We start from the raw sequence: 22,271 nt of genomic DNA, 5'->3' as shown, positions 1-22,271 counted from the left end.
AGTCTCCCTTTCAGACAGTAAGCAAGATCTTTTAATGACTGTCACCAAACAGCTGATCATTATAAAAAAACTGTTTTGACAAACAATTCACCTCCACTGGGAAAACAACAGATCCAGAACGAGGATTGGTTGTAATAGTGTCCTTAAGGAACCCAAGAGGTCTGATAACTGTGTCACCACCTACTTCCATTCATTTTGTGCCAGCAATATTCTTTGTGGGGCCATGGTACCAACCAGATGAAAGAATTGATGAGGATTAAAAATATACCTTACTGCAATCCAGATGACTAAATCTCACAAATAGCTGTAGTAGAATAACTGCCAGTGGAGTTCTGCAGGTCTTATTTATAAGCTGCCAGAGGTGGCCAAGGGCTTCTTATGAAGTGCTGGCTGCAGAAGCACTTGCACTGCTGAAATATACCCTAAGGCTGTTTCATATGCTGCCAAGCTGCCCTAACATAGCATTGCCACTGCAAAGGGAAGGTCCTGTTCTGCCCTCACCCCATGCAAAGGTGTGTGCCCCATTGCTTAATGCATGCTGCCTCTGGCGTTGGACACTTTGATGAGTCAGTTTAACCTACTAAACAGAAGGAAACTGTCAGCTTTTCATTCTGGATTTGTTTCCTGCTGGTTTAGCTGGTTCAAATCAGCTCACAGACAGATGAGTCAGACTTGAAAATATGAGACACCTGAAATCTCAAGAGTGCTCTAACTCTAGCTTGATCGAGTGACTTCTAAGCAAAATTAACATATACTGACATTCAATTAAATCCATTTTTGTAAGACCCAAAAAAGAAGTGGTGTTGCTATACTCCTTTTATATAACAGTTAGAGAACTTGTGCCATAAAGTCTTCTGCAGCCTGGCTTTCACATTTGTATTTCCCATTTTTAGCTGTCTCTAACTTTCAAAAGCATGCTCCATCTGCCCTACACAAGACAACTTCACCACACTGCAGAAATATACGTTTCATTACATCAGTGTCTGCCAGTGTCCTGCTGTGTATGTATGCAGCCTGAGGTAACAAAAATCATCCCTAATGCAGCCTAATAAATCAAAATCCTCTGCAAAAGGTTTTTATAGTAACTGAAATTTAGAAAGTTAAGTACTTAAGGTTAATGGAGATACAGATGGTCTTTAAGGAATAGACAGATGAAGGGAAACTCATATACAGAATCTATACATGCAACTGTCATTTCATTAATAATTTCATACGTTTAAAAGACAATGGAAGGTGGAGCTGGATATATAATGTACTAAGCACATTTTATGTAATGTTACTTTTCAGGGTTACAGGACTGCTGAATACATGGTGAAAAAAAAAAGGAGTACCATACTGATTAACTTTTTAATTATCGCTTTGACAATGGACTCTATTTGAAAATACATTGAAATATTGCTTTGACAGTATGGTAAGACTGATGCTGTAGTTAAGTGAATCCCACATTAGTTTAAGAAACTTGTTTCTCAGTACTAGCAATATTTATGCATCCTCATTACATTTCAACTTCCAAGATGCTCTTTTGCATGCATGAACATTCAGGAATTTTACGAACAGTCACCAAAGAGCCTAATGAGAGGCAACCAAGGAGAAAAGGCAGGAAAGACATTAAAATAAGACTTTTATTGATTTTAAACTCTGTACACTCTGAACAAAATATAGAAAAAAACAAAAGGCACTCCGAGATTCACTGCTACCTAAAACCGCTGGTTGCAATCTCAAAAGCTATTAACATTTGATGAAAGAATTTTAGATGTCTAAATAAAGGTTTCCTTTGTTTTTTATGTATAGATAAGAGGTTATCAATTTCTCCAAGCCTGTTCTCTTGAGATTTCTATTCCCAGTGGTTTCAGTCAATAGATTGTCTCATTGTCTTTTTCAGTTACATGCTCAGTAGTTTCATAACTTATCTTCCTCCTCCATAAATTTTACAGTAAACTTCAAAACTTATGCACAATTTAGTTGGGCTTTAGAATTTATGTTTTTAAATCAGAGACATTTCCAGTAGTTGGCAGTGTTAAACATTTCTGATTTAGTCAATGACTGCATCCCTCCCTAAAAAACTAGAGGTTACGTTTCTTTCTTATTTATGTAAGATCCCATGTAAGATTCTCCTCTTTGTGGTATTTTTTCATACCTGCTGCAATCAAATTCACATGACTGTTTTTCCTCCTCCTGTTTATAAAACCAGGACCAGCTCTACTAAGAGATGGTTGCCTCAGAACAAGTAACATGAAAATCTGAAAAGCAGCAAAGGAGGAACTTAAACTTAGACTTCCACACAAGAAACATGTTTAGGACATATTTCTCTCACTTTCTGAGCTAAAATAATCTTCTAAATTAATAGTTGTTCTCTATTTGAAAAAAGTAAATAAACACATTCCAAAGTTTTGGGTTAGGTACACTGCCATCTCATAATCTCTAATAAAACCATTATATTGATTTCATATTAAAAACCAAAACAACAAAAAACCCAAACCCCCTCTACTCATCTTTATCCACAGTTTCAAAGCAACATAGAAAGATAGTTCCATTTTATAACTTTCCCTTCCAATTGCAGAGTTTTGCAAAATTGAACTGTTCAAGATTTGATGGTCAAAAAAACCCAGTATGATTTGTGTACTCAGCAATGCATAGATTTTTCATCATAATCTAGGGCTACTAAATACAGTGGTGATTATGACCTTTTAACAGCTACAGCATCACCTATGTTAAATGAGTAAATGTTAAAGTTTCTTAGGAACCTCATAAAAATTTGGAACATATTCCATTTGGTGGGGCTAATGTGACTGCAAATTGTTATTGCAACTGTTCAGATTTAAACTTTTGAAGTAATGTGCATAAGCAATTTCCCACTCAATCACCTGTCAGCAGTTCAGATTACACTACCATCATTTGCAAAAAATTCAAAAAACAACACCTCCCCAACCCACAACTATTAACTGGCTTAAAAAAATTTCCTACCTTGAGTTTGTTTCTTGTTCACTGCATTATCAGCTTTATGCCTTTTCTAAATTAAAAATGCACAGTGGTTAAAGACTTCTATTGACATCATAAAGCTTTCACACTTAAGATAAAAATCACATGCAATACCCCTCCCACTCATCAATTCAATAAACTGACTTAAACATTTTAAAGATTTAAAGTCATGAGTACTTGCATAATTATGATCATTAGGAAAGTCACACACAATTCCAGGCTAATTGCATTTTATTTGAATGTCCTCCCATGTGGGCAACTGCTATCTAAGCAAGCTCCTTATATAAGAAACAGTGTACTTGTGTACCATAACTTTGCCCTTTCCTGGGAGGTGATTCTACCTGAGCAAAGATTGTGGAACCATTCTTCATACTAGTGTCTCTAAGTAACAAAAAGCTTAGGAGACTACTAGTTTAAACACAGTATTTAACGGTAATGAACTCAGTTCTTTCTGAACAAGAACATAATTTGAAAAATTAATTTAAATAAAATTAACTGTTTCAGGTAAGCTTTTTGAATAGAGCTGCATAAATTCAATGCCTTTGAAATACAAAGAAAAATCAGAAGCAACCTTGTAAACTGAAGGAAAATAAGTCAAGCTACTCAACAGATTTATTTCAAATAAAATGCCAGTACGACTGAGCTAGCAGCTCTTAAAAGGCCAACTTATCACTTTTCAAAGACTAAGTTAAGGTATTATTTTTTACAAGATTTTCATAGATAATCAGCAGATTCGCCTTTCAAAAAGATGGCTGATTCTACAGATAAATAATCTTTGATCAATGGAAAGGCACATAACTTTATCAAAGCAGGTGTTTCTTGGCCCATGAAGAGAGTCTCCTCCAGGTTAAAACAGGTAAATGTTTAATGTCAGTTTCTTTCTGAGCTATGATGGGTGAAAATCATTGGAAACAGCTGATAATCTAGCACTGCATGTCACAAATTTTGCTAGCACTTCTGAAGCATATATGAAAAACACATTCTGTTCATGAATAACGTCTTCTGCATCTTGGGATTTCATTCCAGAAAAAGAAGCATTTGGTTCTTAAGCCAAAAGTGTTATTTCAGTAAGTATATTTATTGATATCAACCTGTAAAGTTCCTATCCAAAAGCCAATTAATCTTGCTTTAGTAAAGAAGATAATCTTGGGTATCTCTCTGTGTAAAGAGACTAAGACATAACAAAAATTAAAGGTTGAGGGAAAACACACTCAATATTTTAGTATGTAGCAAGTGTTCAGCTTTCACAGGAAAAAAAGTGCAGGTGTCAAACATTCCTGCATGATATAACCAGCAGGCAACATTAAATTTCATACCTGTTTGACTACAAAACCAAAGCAAATCATTTTTATTTGGACTACAGTCCAAAAAACTCAGCTGTGTGATAAATTCATGAACTTACATCACACACATACACACACACACACGCGTGTGCACACAGAGCCCTTAAACTAGCACCTAAATTCTCCCAATCAGCTCCTTCATCTCTTTCCTTTCAATTAAGCGCAGCAGGAATCAACTACATACTGAAACAATGTAAACTTAACAGAAAAAAAAACAGTATTTAAAATGCTTTTAGGCATCCCAGTAGTATTTAGTAATGAGAATTTTACTGGTTTAGCTGACACATGCAAAAAACACTAAACCTCTTCCCTGTCTTCCGCCCCACGCCAAACTCCACACTTCCAAGTTGCAAAGAGCAAATGGTAGAAACAAATGGCAGAAAAGCAAAGTGGATGAAGAAATTTTTAAAAAAGGACACTTTGTGCAGTTAGCAGCAGCCTCAGTTTTATATTTGCCTAGACACTGACAGATGGTGCAAGTCTAAAGCATTAACAGCAGAATGGTTAAAAATATCTGAAAGAACATGAACTGATTTTATGGCTTTTTTAAAAGTGATTTTGTTTACATAAAGAGAAAGCAACAAAGACATTTAAGGAGAAGCTGACTATTGGGCAGCAAATACTACAAATGCAACACAGAATAAAAACATTTATTTGAAATACTGTTGCCTCTTGCAGGACCACTCAACTCTGTGGCCCAGGAGTTCACACAACCCTCAGGACAAGGTATCTTGCCTGCCATACATTCACAGAGGTAACTGAGAAGACTGAGATCACTGTATCAGCAAGAAGGCAGCATGTAACAAGCTGCCCTCCACTTCAGAGCTTATTTGTGGCTCACCACTCTTCCTCTTAATCATGTTTCTGCACCTACATTGTAATTCTGCTCAAACACAATAAAAATGATGTTCCCAGGAGCAGAGAAAGACTCTACTACTTGCAACCCTTTACAATAATCAAGGGAACAGTGAAGGGAGAAAAAAAAAGCACCAAACAAAAAATTAAAAAAAAAGAAAAGTATTTAAAGGTTATTTGGTTTTAAATAAGATTCCACCCAAGATGAATTCAGTAGCTTTCAATCTTCTTTTAGCAGAGCCATTGTTTGAGAAAACTAGCAATGTTCTGGTCTTGACTGGGTTCTGTGGAGTCTTTCCAGTTCACACTTTGAAAATATGCTTCATTATCAAGAGCTGTTGACTAGAAACAATCTATATAATAAACACAACAGTCTCTGTTTTGCCATGTTACCGTCACATGTATATCTAGTTAACACACTTTCAAATTTTAACACCATGTTCTAAAGATTTCATCTCAAGTAGCTTCAGAAGCTTTCAAAAGCATCTGTAAGGCAAGAATGGCCCAACATCAGATTATTCAACAAAATTTTTGTAATATAATCTATGAAAAATTTGAAAGGTATTTTCAAAATATTGGTATTAAATACTTACAATATCCTCTATTATCTCCTTCACTGCAGCTACAGCTAAAATAAATAAGAGAGGGACCAATGTTGTGTAACGGCCTGTTGGTGACACATCTGGTATTTGCTATTAAAAAAAAAAAAAAAAAGAGAAAATTTGTTTGCGTTGCTGGTTGAAAATATATTTTTAACACAAGAATCAGTACTTTATGTGCAAATACAGACAAGGCAAGGCAACTGGATTCACTTTTTACACATGTTGCTGATTATTTCCAAGTGAGGATTATTGTCTTCAATTTAAAAGCAGCTGATACAATAGAACAATATTTGCATTTCAAATAGCATACTATTCAGCAGTTGCTTTCAGAGGTTTTGGTGGCTGCAGAATATTCATCTTCCTCTTCTGTATTTCAAATTAAATTAAAATATATACTTATAAAACAATTTTTTTCAGCTTAGATTTTTGTTAGAATGGACACAAGTATAAGGTAGTTTTACTTTAAGCCTTACAGTTTTAAAATATTTTGTATCATACTAGTTATTAATTGACAAAGAGCTGCTTTCTGCCAGACTGTTGTAAGAAACCCATTTTTGCTAAGCAGGTATTGGCAAATGATGCAAGTGAATGCGTATGTAAATGCTGAGAAAATGCAGCTACTCATGTGATACACATGGATGCTTATCCATAATTATACTGACTAGAGTTCTTAAATGGCGACATTGCCAGGTGAGAGGATTGCTGCCTTAACAGATTCATAATAGGAAATGCATCCAATTTGACTACAATGAGACCTTTGGAAGCAGAGTATGCTAATAAGTGGTGCCTCAATGTGGTTAGAAGACATCCTCATAAAACGTTCTGAAAAACATCCACTGTTACTTATGATTTATATAATTTCTTTTTGCTACCACCACACTATGCTTCTGAAAGAGAAAAGGATGTTATGCACACATATACATCCTGTGTTTCTTGGAGTAAGACCAATATAGATCTCTATTTTCCAGGTTACTCTAGACTGCATTTTTCAAGCGATTAAATGGAAACCAGGCAGAAAGTTATTGTTGTGCAAATGTCTACGTGTTGGCTACAAGGGAAAGGGACGTATCACTTCTTCAGCTATTCCTACCCTTTTATTCCTCCACATGTATGCCTGAATTCCCCCATTCCAATTACAAATTATTTTCCAGGCAAAGTATGAAAGCAAAAGGGGCATCCGCCTTGTACCCTCATTTCATTACCTCATGTTCCTTACTCCTGTTCAGTCTTACTGATAGCCTGACAGATGGTGGGCTTGTAAATCCTAACATTCCACTTCCTCCACCTCAAACACCTACCTGCCAGCCTTTCACCCAATCATGCCAAGCCTTAAACAGCTTCTGAAAGCTCACATTCCGAATCATGAGCTTGATGTGCCCGGTGGCACCACAAGAAACACTGCTGAACCACTGGATTAGCCTGAGATGTCCCATGTGGTCAAAAGAATGTTTAAAAGCCACAGATTTGCAGGCAGACAACATAGTGAAACTACGAACTTCAGATTTTTTTTCCCCTGTGGAAAACAGTGCAAGTTATCTGTGCAGATGTATCCTAAGCAACTGCTCCGAGCACTTACAGTAGGAACTAAGAAACATAAGTACAGAGGAATCAACTTTTACTTACTAAAACATCTGAAGCGAGGGAAGAAAAAGCACACAGGGCAGTACATATGCCATGATACTACTAATTTTTGTTTGGTATGTCAATTCCTAACACGATGATCTCCACAAGAGAAAAATCAGCACATTCTAAAAAATGCACTATAAACTGCACAGAAAATGTGTTTTAATCAAATATGACTGTAATACAGAACTAGCCAATGGTAATTATCACTGCATCTGCCCACAGTTCAATCAATTACTGCATTCACAGAATAGCACAACCCACCCCAATCTGCTTTATCAACCTGAACTACTGCAAAATGAAAAACTCTGATAGATCTGCAAAAGTTATGTACTACTTCAAAAAACTTTCAGTAAGTTGGATCAGGGATAGCCCATTTTTACAAACATACTAGCTACAATGAAGGTACAGAAAAAGACTGCGTACTTTTTTCCTAATGAGCACATCTAACCAGCTGGCATATGGGAAGTAGCTGCTATAGTACTGGACTCCACTGCTGTTTTCTTCATCTAGGCTCAACTTCAATCTTTATCAGCTTCACTCTAAGAACAAATATTCACTTCTCCTCAGCTGCAACTCCTGCCTCTCAAAACAGACTACAGGATTAAAGTTCATTAAGTTCAGTTTTTTAGGGGGTACTTTCTATTATGAGAGTTGCCAACCAGAGGTAACATTTTTTCTGTGTATGCAAGGTATTATTAAATGGGATTTTCCTGTCACAACAGTCTTTTTCACCTAAAAGTATTTCAGCTATACTTAACCTGTTTTACAGAAAAATCTTTGTGTGTATTTTGTTATCTCCAAGAAGCAAAAAAGCCCCACAAACCCAAACATTCATTAAAGATATTTCTGCACAATACAGCATACAATACAGAATACTGAGAGGCTAACAAGCTCAGAAAAAACGGTACACCAACCTCAGTATCTCTGCAAAAACGTTGTCTATGGTGTAAATACTCCCTTAAAAAGTTTCAAACATTAGTATCTAATTGTTTATCTTACCTGTAGTAATGCAATAAAAAGAAAAAATGCATTAGCAGCTCTTCTGAACTGGGAATAAAGGAACCTTGGCAAGAATGTGATTATGTTGTACTTTGCAGTGCTGAAAGAAAGAGAAAAAACCCACTCTGTTATTACACTACAAAAAATTCTCCAAGTTTATGCTTTTCCTCGCAGTTAGGCAAACTTCCAAATAAAACTATCTATCTCTTGTGATTTCTGTGCTACCAAGCAGATTTGTTTTGGCCAAAACAGAAACTGAAAGACTTCTACAGAGATGGTCCTGCAGGCATCCATGACATGTCTAACACAGAGAACTGCCTGCCACCCACAGCTTCCACGTTGAGGTAGGAAGTTCCCTCATCACCTCTGCCTGCTCTGTGGAAAGCAGTTGAGCTCTGCTGCCATGCAGTTATAGGCAATGAGGAGAGGAAAAAAATAAAGAGAAGGTAGTGGGCAAGCAGTTACACCAACACCAAGGAGCAGGTAGGGCAGGCTCTCCAGCCCAGACAAGTACCCTGCCCTGGAAGCCATGGCATACACTGGACAGGTAACTCTGCACAATGCCTCCAGTTCAAACAAAACTAATGACGAAAAAGGTATAACAAGCATAATGAGGAGGGTGCTAAATCAGGTCTGAGCAGCTGTGGAGTTTCCGCGCTGGGTATGATTTCACATGACTCAACGCAAAAAAAAACTAACAACAGGATCAACTGAATTGAAACAGCGTGTTTAAGAAATAATTAAAATTATGAAAATCTGTTAAAAGATAAAAACCTTCACTGAATGAAAAGTTCATTTTTTTTTATTTTAAACTCCAAAATACTTGATAGTAAGTATAGTTTTGCTAGTTTGGAAGAACATAATGCATCTTATCCCAGCATAATAATCTCTGCTAAACCATCATCACAAAATGTTTGAGCTCCCAGTTCGTCAGCCCTATATTTGTTTAAGAACAGACCACTACCACCTAGGGTCCTAAAACAATAATACTGAAAATAATCATGTCAGAAACTTACAAGCAAAAGACTTGTAAGAATATTTTAACCCCTTTTAAAGTTAGTAATATTTTCTTTGACTTTGCATAGGACAGTCAATTTAAAAGGGGGTGTAAATGTATCCTGCAGAAAAGCTCAGCACTGTCAAGAAACAAAGCAAAAAAGTGAAAAAGTTTTGTACACAAACAAAAAGCATTATAAAGCTTCTCAAGTCCATGGAAAAGCCTCATTATTTTTAATGTGTATAAAATTTCTGCATACTATCAAAGGTATCTCCAGAAAACACATGTACTTAGGACAGAGGTATCTTTGCCACTTATTTACTTTGAATTTCAACAACAGAACTGAGGGCATTACCAGATTTAAACATGTTACTTATGAGTATTCAGTACATGACTTGAAATTCAACAAAAGAAAAAAACAAAACAACACCTCAACATAAATTATCAGCAGAGTCCTAAAGCCTGAACTTGAAACTCAAACCCAGTTTTACTGTAACTAGCTGACTGAAAAAGACAAGAGTTTCCAGAACACAAACCATGCCATGCTCAAGTGAAGTACATCTGCATTGGCATCCAGTTACCAGAAATACATTCAAAGATGAACTCAGCTGAAAGCTGAAGAAGAAATCCATGCTCTACGGACAAGCTGACGGTGCAGCTGTAAAGCATCCGTACGTTCCTCACCCTGTTCTTAAAAATTTGGAAGGTCAGGTTTGCAATTGCAACAGTTCCGCTGCTCTCATTTCACTACATTCCCCCTTCCAGAGTCTGAGACTTCGTTTTTGTTACACAACATGCAATGTTATGAAATTAAATATGTACTAAAAAACCACTAGTTAATACCTGACGTGATTACTGCAGAATTTGGTTAGCTGGGGCTGATTGATGAATATAGTTCTCAGTTCCTCTTGATCAGCTAGAGAAGTTTTCTCTGAAACATCATCTGTCTTCTCATAGCCTGAAAAACACAACATGATTTTTCATATAAATAGATTTGTATATGCACATACACAAGACTCAAGGCACTTCATGACAAAAAAGGACATCTATTGTGAATGTGAACTCAATGCATTAGCATTTATCACAACTAATGACCCATTAAAAAAAGTTATATAGTCAAGGTGCTTTGTAAAGCTATAATACTGAATAATAATTGTAAAATTCACTGATCACATCAGATCACATGGACTTCTGTATTCCCAGGTTAATTGTTCCCTATCCTGATCTTCCTCCACCAAGGTACATCCTTCTTGCTTCATCATTTCAAACTGGTATAAGGAACCTGTGGTTTCTGAAGACTGATCTTATCAGCAGACACTAAAGTGGAGAAGGCACTATGTACAACATCCTTTCCTGTGTCCTTTGCTCCAGGTTGCCTGCCCTATTCAGCAGGTAGGGCCACATGTCTTCTTCCTACTGTTACATCTGAAGGAGAATAAGAAGAGCTTCTACAGGCACCTCACCAAATTAAATGCCAGGAAGGCTTTGGCTTTGTCAGACAAGTCCATTCCTCTATACTCTTCTCTACCCACCCATCCCTGCTTTTTCCTCTCTTATGTGCCCTTTTTACACTTGAGTTTCGTCAGGGACTCCTTGCTAACTGGCACAGTCTCACTGCCACCTTGGCTTGATTTCCTGCTCATTGTGATGGGCCAGTCTTGAGTTGGAAGGACACGATCCTTGGAAACTAAGACCACTAATCATCCGTTGATTAATGGGATACCTTCCCTTCATCTGCTACAAATTTTCTGCATGGAACTAGCCATATTATTCCTAGAGAAGCAACATCAGTATATTCTTCATTTTGTGTGTACTCAACTTGAAATGGTATTATTAGACTTACTGATATTCTCAGCACCTGCCTTCACCAGCCAGTGAAACATGTGCTTTGTGTACATTCTTCTATAAACAATAAGGAACCTTGTACTAATCTGCATCACGACTTCCATCAGTAAAAGGGGATACCAATGTATTCTTTTCTCTCAAGACTTTTCACTAAGTCAACCACTCAGCCACTACACTGATGACCAACAGGTATAAGCAGTCCATTCAGCCTGGAGCTTGTAAACACAGGCATAGAAAATCAATCACCAAGAAGTTGTAAAATGATAGCAATAAATCTCTGTGTGTATAGCTGCTTGTTAAATAAGCACTCTTCATTCTGCATGCCAAATGAGAAACATACATAGAAGAAAATTATGTTGTAATCATAGAACAGAATCACAGAATAGTCAGGGTTGAAAAGGGCCTTAGGACCATCAAGTTCCAACTCCCCCTGCCATGGGCAGGCACACCATGTACTAAACCATGTCACCCAAGGCTCTGTCCAACCTGGCCTTGAACACAGCCAGGGATGGAGCCTTCACAACTTCCTTGGGCAACACATTCCAGTGCCTCACCACCCTCACAGTAAAGAACTTCTTCCTTATATCTAATCTAAACTTACCCTGTTTTAAGTTTGAACCCATTAACCCTTGTCCTGTCACTACAGTCCTTAATGAAGGTTCCCAGCACCCTTACAGGCCCCAAATGCAACTGAATACATGAGAATGTATATGCATGTCAAGGATAATTAAAACTGTAGATGAAAACTTAAAGCTTATTTCTAGCATTTTTTATAAATCCTTACAAACAGGTTATGCAAAATCCAAGTCATCCTCCAGACCACTGGCTTTCTACATAGCCTCTTACCCATTATATCCAAAACACACATTTCAGATGCAACCTTGCAAGGTCAAGTCTCCACGCATTGTGAAAGACTCAGCAGAAATTTGTGATTTCATGCTATTTGCCATTCAGAATTCACAGATTCTATTATGACACATGACATCCCTCTATTACATTCATCCACTGTGATGTCTCTATTTCTTTCCTTCCAAATCCCCCAATGTAAGGCACACATTCAACACCCTTCTATTCAAATTTCGGTATGTATTTCAAGGAGTTTGGAAGTTTCAGAGGAAGGGCAGCCAGTTTAACAGACTGGGCCCACCTCAACCATCATACAACCATCACGACAACCATCATACAACTGGCTATGTATGACCTCCAGCACACAATTTCATAAACATATATCCCTATAACAGAACTGTATATAGGTACATCTTTAAGATTAGGTTTCAGTCAAGCTGCAGGTGGACAATCAGTTACATGTTTATACCTGATGAGCCCAAATCCATCGCATGGCAAGTGCATCTTCATTCCAGGTATAGGACATTTACTGTCCAGTTGCTCAATGAAGAAGTAAAACCAAAATATGGCTCCTATGAGAGCACACGGTTAGAAAAGTTGGAAACTACTGTGTCAAAACACCAACCTAGCCTGACTAAGTTCAGGAAATACAGAAATATTTTACACATCTGCGGAATGTACTAGTTTAAAGCATTCATTTAAATTAAAACTTACAGCAGAATAACACTTGAATACTGTGATAGAGTTAAAGCAAATGTTATCAGGCATTAAACACTACATATTACCTGTTTGTTAGACTGATAAACTACAGGTATTATTTTGATGTATCAGCATTCCAGCATTCATTTGTTCTCCTCTAATCAAAAAGACAGCAAAAAAGTGCTGAGGAGATTTATAAACGTTCACTGTCTCGCTTCTTACTACCTTGAATTCACTTCTCTTAATTTCCACACACAAAAAAACCTAAAACAAAAAAACAATCCCCCCACCGACCCCCCCCCCCCCCCCCCACCACAAAAAACAAAAAAAAAAACAAATCCAATATTGATCTTAGGAGTTAAGTTCCGTCGCCTTCTACACTCCACAGCTTCAGTAAAACCATCTCTCCTGCCCTAGAAGCATTATACTACTACTCTGAAAGCTTTAAAGGTTACACATCACTTCCCTGTGTAAACTTTAGAATACATTCACTAGAGTTTGCAGACTTGACTGATACACAAAGTTCAGTATCAAGGAGATACAATTTTTCTTTCCTGTTTGTGTGTTTGTCTACATGTGTATACACATACACAAAAATATCTAAACCTTACGCATTTTGTCTCAAACCTGACCTTAAAGAGCTACCTTTCTATGAAATTTTAAAAAACAAACAAACTATAAGATAGAGCTTAACTGCTGACTAACATAAGAAAAAGTCTCACATATCAGTGCAGGAAGTCTACATAAAAATTCACCACTTTGCAAAAAAAGAAGCTACCAACTGCTTTATTTCTTCCTCTGGAAGTGAGGACCCACTAGCATCAAGCCAATTTGTATGAACTCAGCCTTCTAATCAAATAAGCAGAAGCTGGCCTGTTGTAAGAATCTTGTCCACAAGTAACCACAGTAACAAATAAAAGCATACCCATGCTTAAGAATGGAAGGGAAATCATCTCTTGATCTAGTAGCTACATTTTTGATAAAGATGTGTTTGAAAAGGATGCATTTAACACATAACAAGAAATAAAAAGTGTTGTTTGCTTCTGTAATCTATTAGAAGGTTCCAAGACAACAGAAGAGTGTTGGCTCAAACATTCAGAAAGTTGTCAAAGAAAAAAAAAATATACCTGAAGTACAGAATCTAGACAGGAAGAATAAAAATCCCTCAATGCATGCACAAACAATAGCAAAGAATCAGCTGTTACAAAACACTTGTTAGGAGAAAGTCAGTGTGAAGAATAAAAGTAAGAAAATAAGATGGAGCCATCATTCTATTTTTTTTTTCCAAGTGTACTTATTGCTGTGTAACAGGTATTAAACTAATGTCCACCTAAGCTGCTTCTTGTTTGTTCACTGCACTTAACATTTTTCCAGGGCTTAAAATTAAGAGCAGCATCACTCTTCTTGGCCTAAAGGCCACAATTTAAGGTTACAAAAAATTATTAAGCACCTCTTAATTTTGAAGTCTCACATCTAGCAAACAGCAGTTATCATATTTCAGACGGGAACTGTGATGCTGTAAGACCTCCCATTCAGAATGAAGAACAAGTATATTGTGTGATCTTGTGAGACCTCACTTGGCAGTACTGTGTGCAGTTCTGGTGTCCTCAACACAAAAAGGACATGGAACTGTTGGAACAAGTCCAGAGGAGGGCTATGAGGATGATCAGGGGACTGGAGCACCTCCCGTATGAAGACAGACTGAGAAAGGTGGGGCAGTTCAGCCTGGAGAAGAGAAGGCTGTGTGGAGACCTCATAGCAGCCTTCCAGTATCTGAACAGGGGCTACAGGGATGCTGGGAATGGACTACTCATTAGGGAATGTAGTGATAGGACAAGGGGTAACGGGTTCAAACTTAAGTAGGGGAAGTTTAGATTGGATATAAGGAGGAAGTTCTTTACTGTAAGGGTGGTGAGGCACTGGAATGCGTTGCCCAAGGAAACTGTGAATGCCCCATCCCTGGCGGTGTTCAAGGCCAGGTTGGACAGAGCCTTGGGTGACACAGTTTAGTGGGAGGTGTCCCTGCCCATGGCAGGGGGGGTGGAACTTGATGGTCCTAAGGCCCTTTTCAACCCTAACTGTTCTATGATTCTATTATATGATATTCCAAGACTTCTCTTCCTCTGCTGTGGAGTGCAACATTGCCTATATTTAATTATAGCTGAGCTGATATTTAACCACAGCTGAATTATCAAGCAGATTCTATGACATACATTCATACATGCCCCCACTGATGGAAAAGCATCTGACTTGAAAATAGTTGTAAGTCAGCACTTTAAACAGAATTATAAGAAATGTTAACACATCACATTAAAAGTTTATTATGCAGAAATGACAAGTTTCAGAACTGATTTCCTCTTAACATTCAGAATCCCACTTTCTAATAATATAGTTTGATTATTTTATAATTTTGTCGCTACAGGGCCAAACCCAACTAAAAATATGCTTTGATATCAGAGGAATGCAACTATTACTCTCATCAGAAAGTTCATTTGCAAAGCTGTTCCATAAACTAGAATCACTGTACATAATTTTTTGTTCTGCACTCTGAAAGTTATTTGCTAGTGGAACACAGAATCTTATTGTCCTTATCCATAAGATACAAGATAAGAACAAAACACCACGAATTTCATTCAAAGTCACTCAATAACTGAGGTTTTGGTTCAGGATTTCTTTTAATCTGTTCAAAATTAAAGAATGGAAGCAAATTTTATGCAAGAGTGGGAAAAGTCAAGAAAACATTGAAAACAGAATTGCTGTCAATTCTGAGAATATGGAGACTGGGTAGTTACTTCCCAGGGTACAAGCTGTACCTGAAAAAATGTGTTTTGCACAGAATACATATTTTCAGTTTTGCCAGTAAAAATAACTTTCAACAATAACAAAGCCCAAATAAATAAGCAGCAAATGAAGCAAAGCCCCCAAGTAATCAATTTGAGCTTTCTTCAACAAGAGAACCCACCAAAGACTGTATTTTCCTTCTAGTAAATTTCCAAGAAGCAGCTTTGTTTGCAGAAACTGTTCCTAAACCAGTTTTGACTAAAAAGTAACAACAATAAATTCTAAAGAGTAACATTATCCAAATATTTTCCACATATCCAACTTTTCCTTTAGGTAACGTAGTTTAACGGCTCCAAAGAAAGAGACTGCTTTCATTCCTTAAAGCAGTCTCACTTTCATTGTAAGAAATGGATAAAGATACATACTGATAAACTGCAATACAGAAAGAAAGGGAATGAAACAAAACACTCAACTCAGAATTATTTTGATTCACTTCCCTTAATAATAATTATTTTTTTTTTAATTCTTAAAGCACAGCATTCAAAAGCTTTAAAAGCTGGTGCTGTAGCCAACAACCTCTTACATGAGTAAGTGTTGTGGTTTAACCTGACGGGCAGCTAGTCACCACACAGCCATTTGCTCACTTCCCATCTCTGCTCCCAGGTGCGATGGGGGAGAAAATTGGAAAAGAGGTGGAACTTGTGGGTTGAGATAAAGACAGTTTAGCAGAGCAGAAAAAGAAGGAAAAATAATAATAATAAAATAAACGACTATACAAAACAAATGATGCACAATTGCTCACCACCCACTGACCAATGCCCAGCCACCCACCAGTCAACTCCCCCCCAGTTTTGTTGTTCAGCTTCTTGTGCACCCCTAACCTACTTGCTGGCATAGCAGTATGAGAAGTGGAAAAGTCCTTGACTCCATTCCAGCAGTGCTCAGCAACAACTAAAGCATCAGTGTGTTATCAACATTATTCTCATCCTAAATCCAAAACACTGACTTGTACCAGCTACTAGGAAGAAAATTAACTCTATCCCAGCCAAAACCAGAACTGTAAGTCTGCTAGCTCATATTCCTGAAGAATGCAGCACAGTTTGAAGAGGGAATCAGTATGAAAAGAAGGTACCTTTATTCGTTGTAATGCTGTTAATGACCTTCAATGACAGAACACGCACTGGGAACCTGACCAATCAGTCTGTTCTGAGGAGTCAGAGCACAAAAGGGAACTGGAATGACCTGCTTGAACTTGCTGGTACTGCTGAGATGGCCAAGCTTGCACTAGAACTAGACCATGTGTTTTTCCCACTGCGAACCACTGTGAGTCTGCAAAACAGACTTGGCAGAAATAAAAACAGTCACAAGTGACTGTGAGCATTACATCTGGTAAAATGCTACATAATTCTACAGTCCATGAGTAGAAACACCAAAGGACATATTAGGCATTAAAAAAAACAGATGATCTGCCAAAGACTATCTGATGACTACTACAGAATTTTAAAACTCTTTCCCTCTTCCTGTGAAAGTCATCTCATCTTGCACAAGTTCAGCTTCATCTAGTTTTCATACAGGCATTTACCTCCACTAATATGAAGAACAAGTTATTGTCTACTTTTGTTGGTAGTCAGCACCACAGCACCCTGAAATCTCTTATCCTTTCTTGATGACCTAATAGAATTAACTGAACTCCATCAACACATGGAAGAAAACCATTAATGCTTCAATCTTCAGACAACACCGTAAGAACTACCACAATTCCACTCTCCTAAACCCTCTTAAAAGAAATTAAATGCTTTGAATGATTCTATTTCATATTATTTAATAGATGCATATATCAACTGTGCAGCTACATATAGCTAAAATAACCATAGTTAATTACTGTATTTAATGAAGCTAGATGTCAGCTACACAACTCAAAGATTCCCCATCTGTTTTGCAACTGCAGAATACATGACACCAATGTGAGTACCACAGCACCAAGTTTCTGAAGCCCAGGTATAGTTTTAAATTAAAGTTACTGGTGGTGAAAAAGCATGTAGTAATAGCCTAATTTTTTTTTTTTAGGAGGGCCACATCTTTCACACCTTGAGCCAGACTTTATTGATACACATACCACTTCAGAACCGTGGCATTTCCTAAGCTTATGATGAACTGCAGGGTGTTCTTTGCAACAGGGGTGGTAGGCACAAGAAGATCTATTTAAAAAAGGCTGTAAGTGTTTCTGGTTATTCTTCATTTGCCATGAAGAGCACAAGAACCTGAACATGTTGTCTTACAGATGTTAAAACACATACAATTTTTATTTTGTAATAATTTACTACCTTTAGCATCAATTCTGTGCAACTGTCAACCAATTCTTGGGAATACATATGTGCATCATTTTGACAGTTCTGACTTGCTTTATTTCATCTGAGCACAACAGCCGATCTTCTCTAATAACAGTATTACTATCTCTTCACAGAGAGCTTAGTTCAGAGATGATGTCAAGACAGTCCAGCCTGATAAGGTACCTCATGATCCATGGAAAAGATGTCTGAAGCAGAAAATAGATACTGCAGTTGACAAGAGAGAAAAAAAAAAAAAAGAGGTTTTAATTCCAAAGACACATTACAAAAACTCTAGATTAAGGGAAGTAATATTAAGTTTGTCTATCAGATCCCCACAAGTCTTAAAGTACTCAAAGGAATGGGTCCATGCTGTAACAGCATTCATGGAAGCTGCTGTATGTGATTACAGAATTACCAGTAACTTCCAAAGAACATAGAGGGACCATGCCAGTAACAACTCTGCACTGCAGGTCCGACTTCAGTGGAGGTCTCTGAAGGCAGCCTTATCATCATGTTGCACAGTGCTTATTACATGCTTATCAAAGAGACTTGTGTGATGGGCAGAGCTAGAGTTTAAAAGTCCCTTTATGTCACTGTTAAATGCTAGGGATGAGACCCACACTGCAGAACTCTGGAGTTCTCTTTTTTTAGAAAGTAGTAACACTTACTTATAAAGAACTGTTTAGAAACACCAGCTATATATAGTGTGGACTACCTAGACTTGGAAGCCATTTATCTCAAAAAGAAAAAAAAGGAATTAAAAGACTCATCAATACTCATCAACAACGGCTTCACTGTGAATGAACTGAGCATAAATAGATTTAACTGAATATGAATAAAACCAACTAGTGTAGCATTAAGAAAATGGTAAAAGTTTCTAAATGATTTTTCTTAGAGTAGTATAGTGTGAGTCAATAACTCCACTGTTATGATGAAAAATAATCATGTCATTTTCCAAAAGTTATGTTTCTTAAAATGTTTCACATCTACTTTCAGTCTTAAAGTATTTTTGAGAAGCCTCTTAAACCCTGTATTCAGCTGTTTTACCGTCATCCAGCCTATTCAAATAAGACAGACTAAATAAGACAGACTTCTCCCCAACCCCCCAGCTTTTACTGCATCTCCACATCTCAGACAGACGTTTACCTTTAGGAAACACCACATTTGTTCATTTAATAATCATCAAGATTCTTTTAATTAGATCACTTTAAAGAGAGCATCAATGGCGCCAATTTATTTGTGCTAAGCTTGCAATGAAACCCAACTGTCTGGAAAAAGACTAACTGGAAAAGAACTGAAATTAAGCTCTGAAAATTTGGACATTTAACTAGCCCCATTATAAGCATCTACTAATCACTGTGGGTGGAGCAGCACAGCTGCTTTGGTTGTAACAGCATTTCAAAAGTGCTCCTAGATGGAGGTAGCTTCTTCTTTTCTAATAAAGATGCATTCTTCTATTTCTTGGCCAGCTAATATTACCTAGGTAGAGCCAGACCTCCTACAAACCTTGGAAGGCTTGTAACACAAAAGAACCTCAAGATAACAGCCTACTTCCAATCTACGTTTCTTCACGCTCTTCCTAGCACAAGTACATAAATAAACGTCCTTTGTTTGGAAGAAGGAAGAAAGGTACAACGAGAAAGTTTCTATCTCCCTATATAGCTAAACAAAGCCAGAAAAGAACCAACCTGACGTAATGGTTTCAAGTGCAAAAACTTTCAGACAAAGGGATAAAACCTGCCTACCTGCCCCGAGAAGTATGCGTCACCACAGTGACACTGCCATCGTTGCCTACAGCCACTGAAAATTATAACCTGCCCCAACAGACTACTGCTCTGCTTTCACGGTCTTCAGCTTTTACTTTCACATGCAATACATTTTATTTTAGTACCATTTCACTGCAGTGATTCTTTTCACAAGGCAGCCCTTGACACACTGTTATCTGAAGGCTTAAGCAATCCTAACCCCTTAGGTTAGGTATAAAAAAGCAGCAAGGTCTGAAGCTTTCAGGCACGCTCCCTGTACCAGAAACGCTTATTTCTGATGATCAGCGTGCACGTACACATTACATATAAAAGAGATGTGTCAGCTTATTCCTAGGACGAATATCCCTGGACACATATACCCGGTCACGAGCCACTGCCGCCTCCCGCCTCGCCTCTTGGGGCCGGCAGACCGTGTAGCCAGACACACCGGTAGGAAGAAAACAACGGCTCGCCCCTTAATGTTGCCACCGCCGACGCGCAAACCGCTGCCCAGGGACTCGCCACCCCAGCAGACAACGGGCAGCCATGCACACACGACCGCCTAAGAACCACCAGCACCACCACCGCTCCCTCCCCACCGGTGGGGTCGATACCCGGTCGCGGTAAGCGCCCGCCGCCGTAGCATGAGGGGTCATAGCACGACCGGAGGCCGCGGTGTAAGGCGGGCGGAGTTGCAGCACCGGCTCCCGCCGCCTCGCCTTCCCGCCATCCGCTCCCGGCCAGACGGCGCACACCTCGCCTCGGAGGGTCGCGGAGCGCCGGGCAGGCTCCTCCGTGCCTCCCTGTGGGCGGGGAGCGGCGGGCACCAAGCAGCACTTACCCTCTGCGCGGGAGCGGATCTCGGACACCGTTTTCTGCACCGCCGGCATCGCCGCCGGGCGGGGAGTTGTGGCGCGGCCGCCCGCACCTCCTGCACCTGCCGCACGCCAGAGAGCGCCCCGCGCTGCGGAGGGGCCCGAGACGAGGGCGGAGGGGCCCGGGACGAGGGCGGCGGGTCCCGGGAGCGGCGGATCTTCCAGCAGCGAGAGGCGAAGATCCGCGCCCCAGCTGCGCCTCCCTCCGCTGGCGGCGCCGCTCCTCAGTGACAGCTGCGTCGCCAGCCCTCCGCGCCCGCCTGCCCCCTCCGGAACCTACCAACTCCGCCCCCCACACGCTTCCTCGTCCCTTCACCATCTCCCGTGCGCACTGGCTCGGCCTTGTGGGGCCGTTGCGCCGAACCGGGCACCGGCACTGCGAGCGGTTTATGTCCCGTTCCAGAGCGAGTAAGGGGTATCCGATGTGCCCCTCACCCCGTGTCGCGGGGGAAATGGAACGTGCCGAGCACAGAGCCACTGCCCGGCGCTAGGAGACGGCGGGGGCCGCTTCGAGAAGGCACGGCTGCCGACTCCGGCAGAGCTCGGCCTCGGCGGGGCGGGAAGCGGTGGGGCGCCGGGCGGGGCGAGGTGGGCTGGTAGGGGCGGCGATGCTTGTCAGGGCGGCTGGGGCAGACAGCGGCCGGGTTGGGGAGGTCGCAGAAGGGAGGGGAGCGGCGAGCAGCAGGCTGGGCCGGGGAGTGTGCAGAGCTGCCCAGCCTTGTAATCTGCGGGGCGGACTCCTCCGTTCTTTGATCTCTTCCATAGTTTAGCGAGGTGTAGATGAAACGGAGGGGAGCGGTGGGGGCCGGGAGGCCTTCGTCCGGTGGGGCAACATGAAACATTGGTCTAAGTCCCTCATTCAGGGGGAGAGGGTCGGAGCCGCTCTCCGTGTGACAGGCAGCTTTCAAACTGTTGCCCAGCTTTTTATTTTTAACCTCTCCTTAGTCGGAGTGCCGCAGTTTGACAGCCTGAGTCAGAGTGAAGCCCAGCTCTCCTCCTGTGTGGGTTGGTAGAGAGGAGGTCCCAGTTGCAGGCGCGTCGGGCTGAAGCAGGGGCGGCAGTTCTGTTTCCAGGCTGTTAAGCGTGACACTCGGGCGACTGCAACAGGCTGAGCAATCTTGTCCCTATGTCTCGATCAAAACAGCCACCGTACAAACGGGATGGAGAGGAAAATAGGAAAGGTGATAGGATTTAGAGGTAGGTTGTCTTGGCGTAATTGTATTTTGCATCCATTTCAGTCAGGCGTAAAGCATACTGACTGCCGAGAGGACGAAAGAGGGTGTGGAATAGAATAAAGCTACTATTGTCTTACGAATGTTGAGAGGATTTGAGGCATACGTTCGCTAAAGGCCACTATTGTCCCCCACAGAAAATACAGAGATTACGGGTGTGAGATTGCTGCTGGTTTCTTTACAGACCATACATACGTACTGTGAGAAAACAATATGAATGTAGTATTAACAGGAGCAGAGTCAGTCTTTTTGTTTGATAAAATTGCATAAATTTAATCTGTGTATATTGATCAAGCAGCACTTTATTCGTGGAGAAAAAACTGACCCAAGAATATATTTTTCTTAAATGCCAAGCTCAGATACTAGGGAAGAGGAAAACTTCGCTTCACAGAAGACTGCATTGGGAAATAAATGCAGGGTTTTTTAAAAAGCCATGGGTCAGAAAACCTGCTGGATACTCCTTTTCAAAAGGGAATGCTCTTCTGCATCATCCTGTGCAGCAATCTGTGTGGGTTGT

At 39.8% G+C, this 22,271-nt stretch overlaps 1 protein-coding gene across 6 annotated transcripts in view; it reads right to left on the bottom strand.

Annotated features, from left to right (window-relative positions):
• ATP8A1 (ATPase phospholipid transporting 8A1) overlaps positions 1-20,604 on the bottom strand; it is a 114,074-nt gene extending 93,470 nt beyond the window's left edge. For 3 of the 6 annotated variants that reach the window (XM_057407518.1, XM_057407519.1, XM_057407517.1), the window contains exons 1-5: positions 20,489-20,604; positions 10,245-10,359; positions 8,405-8,504; positions 5,771-5,869; positions 2,965-3,010 (exon numbers count right to left, since the gene is read on the bottom strand). In XM_057407518.1, the coding sequence (XP_057263501.1) occupies positions 2,965-3,010; positions 5,771-5,869; positions 8,405-8,504; positions 10,245-10,359; positions 20,489-20,537 (409 nt within the window). In that variant the 5' untranslated portion in view covers positions 20,538-20,604. Of the gene's footprint in view, positions 1-2,964; positions 3,011-5,770; positions 5,870-8,404; positions 8,505-10,244; positions 10,360-19,964; positions 19,989-20,488 lie in introns of those variants that run through there. The other 3 variants (XM_057407521.1, XM_057407522.1, XM_057407520.1) reach the window with 2 other exon arrangements.
• Between the last annotated feature and the right edge of the window lie 1,667 nt (positions 20,605-22,271).

The sequence above is a fragment of the Pezoporus wallicus genome, unplaced genomic scaffold (genome assembly GCF_028554395.1).
Source record: "Pezoporus wallicus isolate ANWC-B61680 ecotype Strahan unplaced genomic scaffold, APGP_CSIRO_Pwel_v1 contig_2492, whole genome shotgun sequence".
NCBI lineage: Eukaryota > Metazoa > Chordata > Aves > Psittaciformes > Psittacidae > Pezoporus > Pezoporus wallicus.
This window is presented reverse-complemented; position numbering and strand designations above follow the sequence as displayed.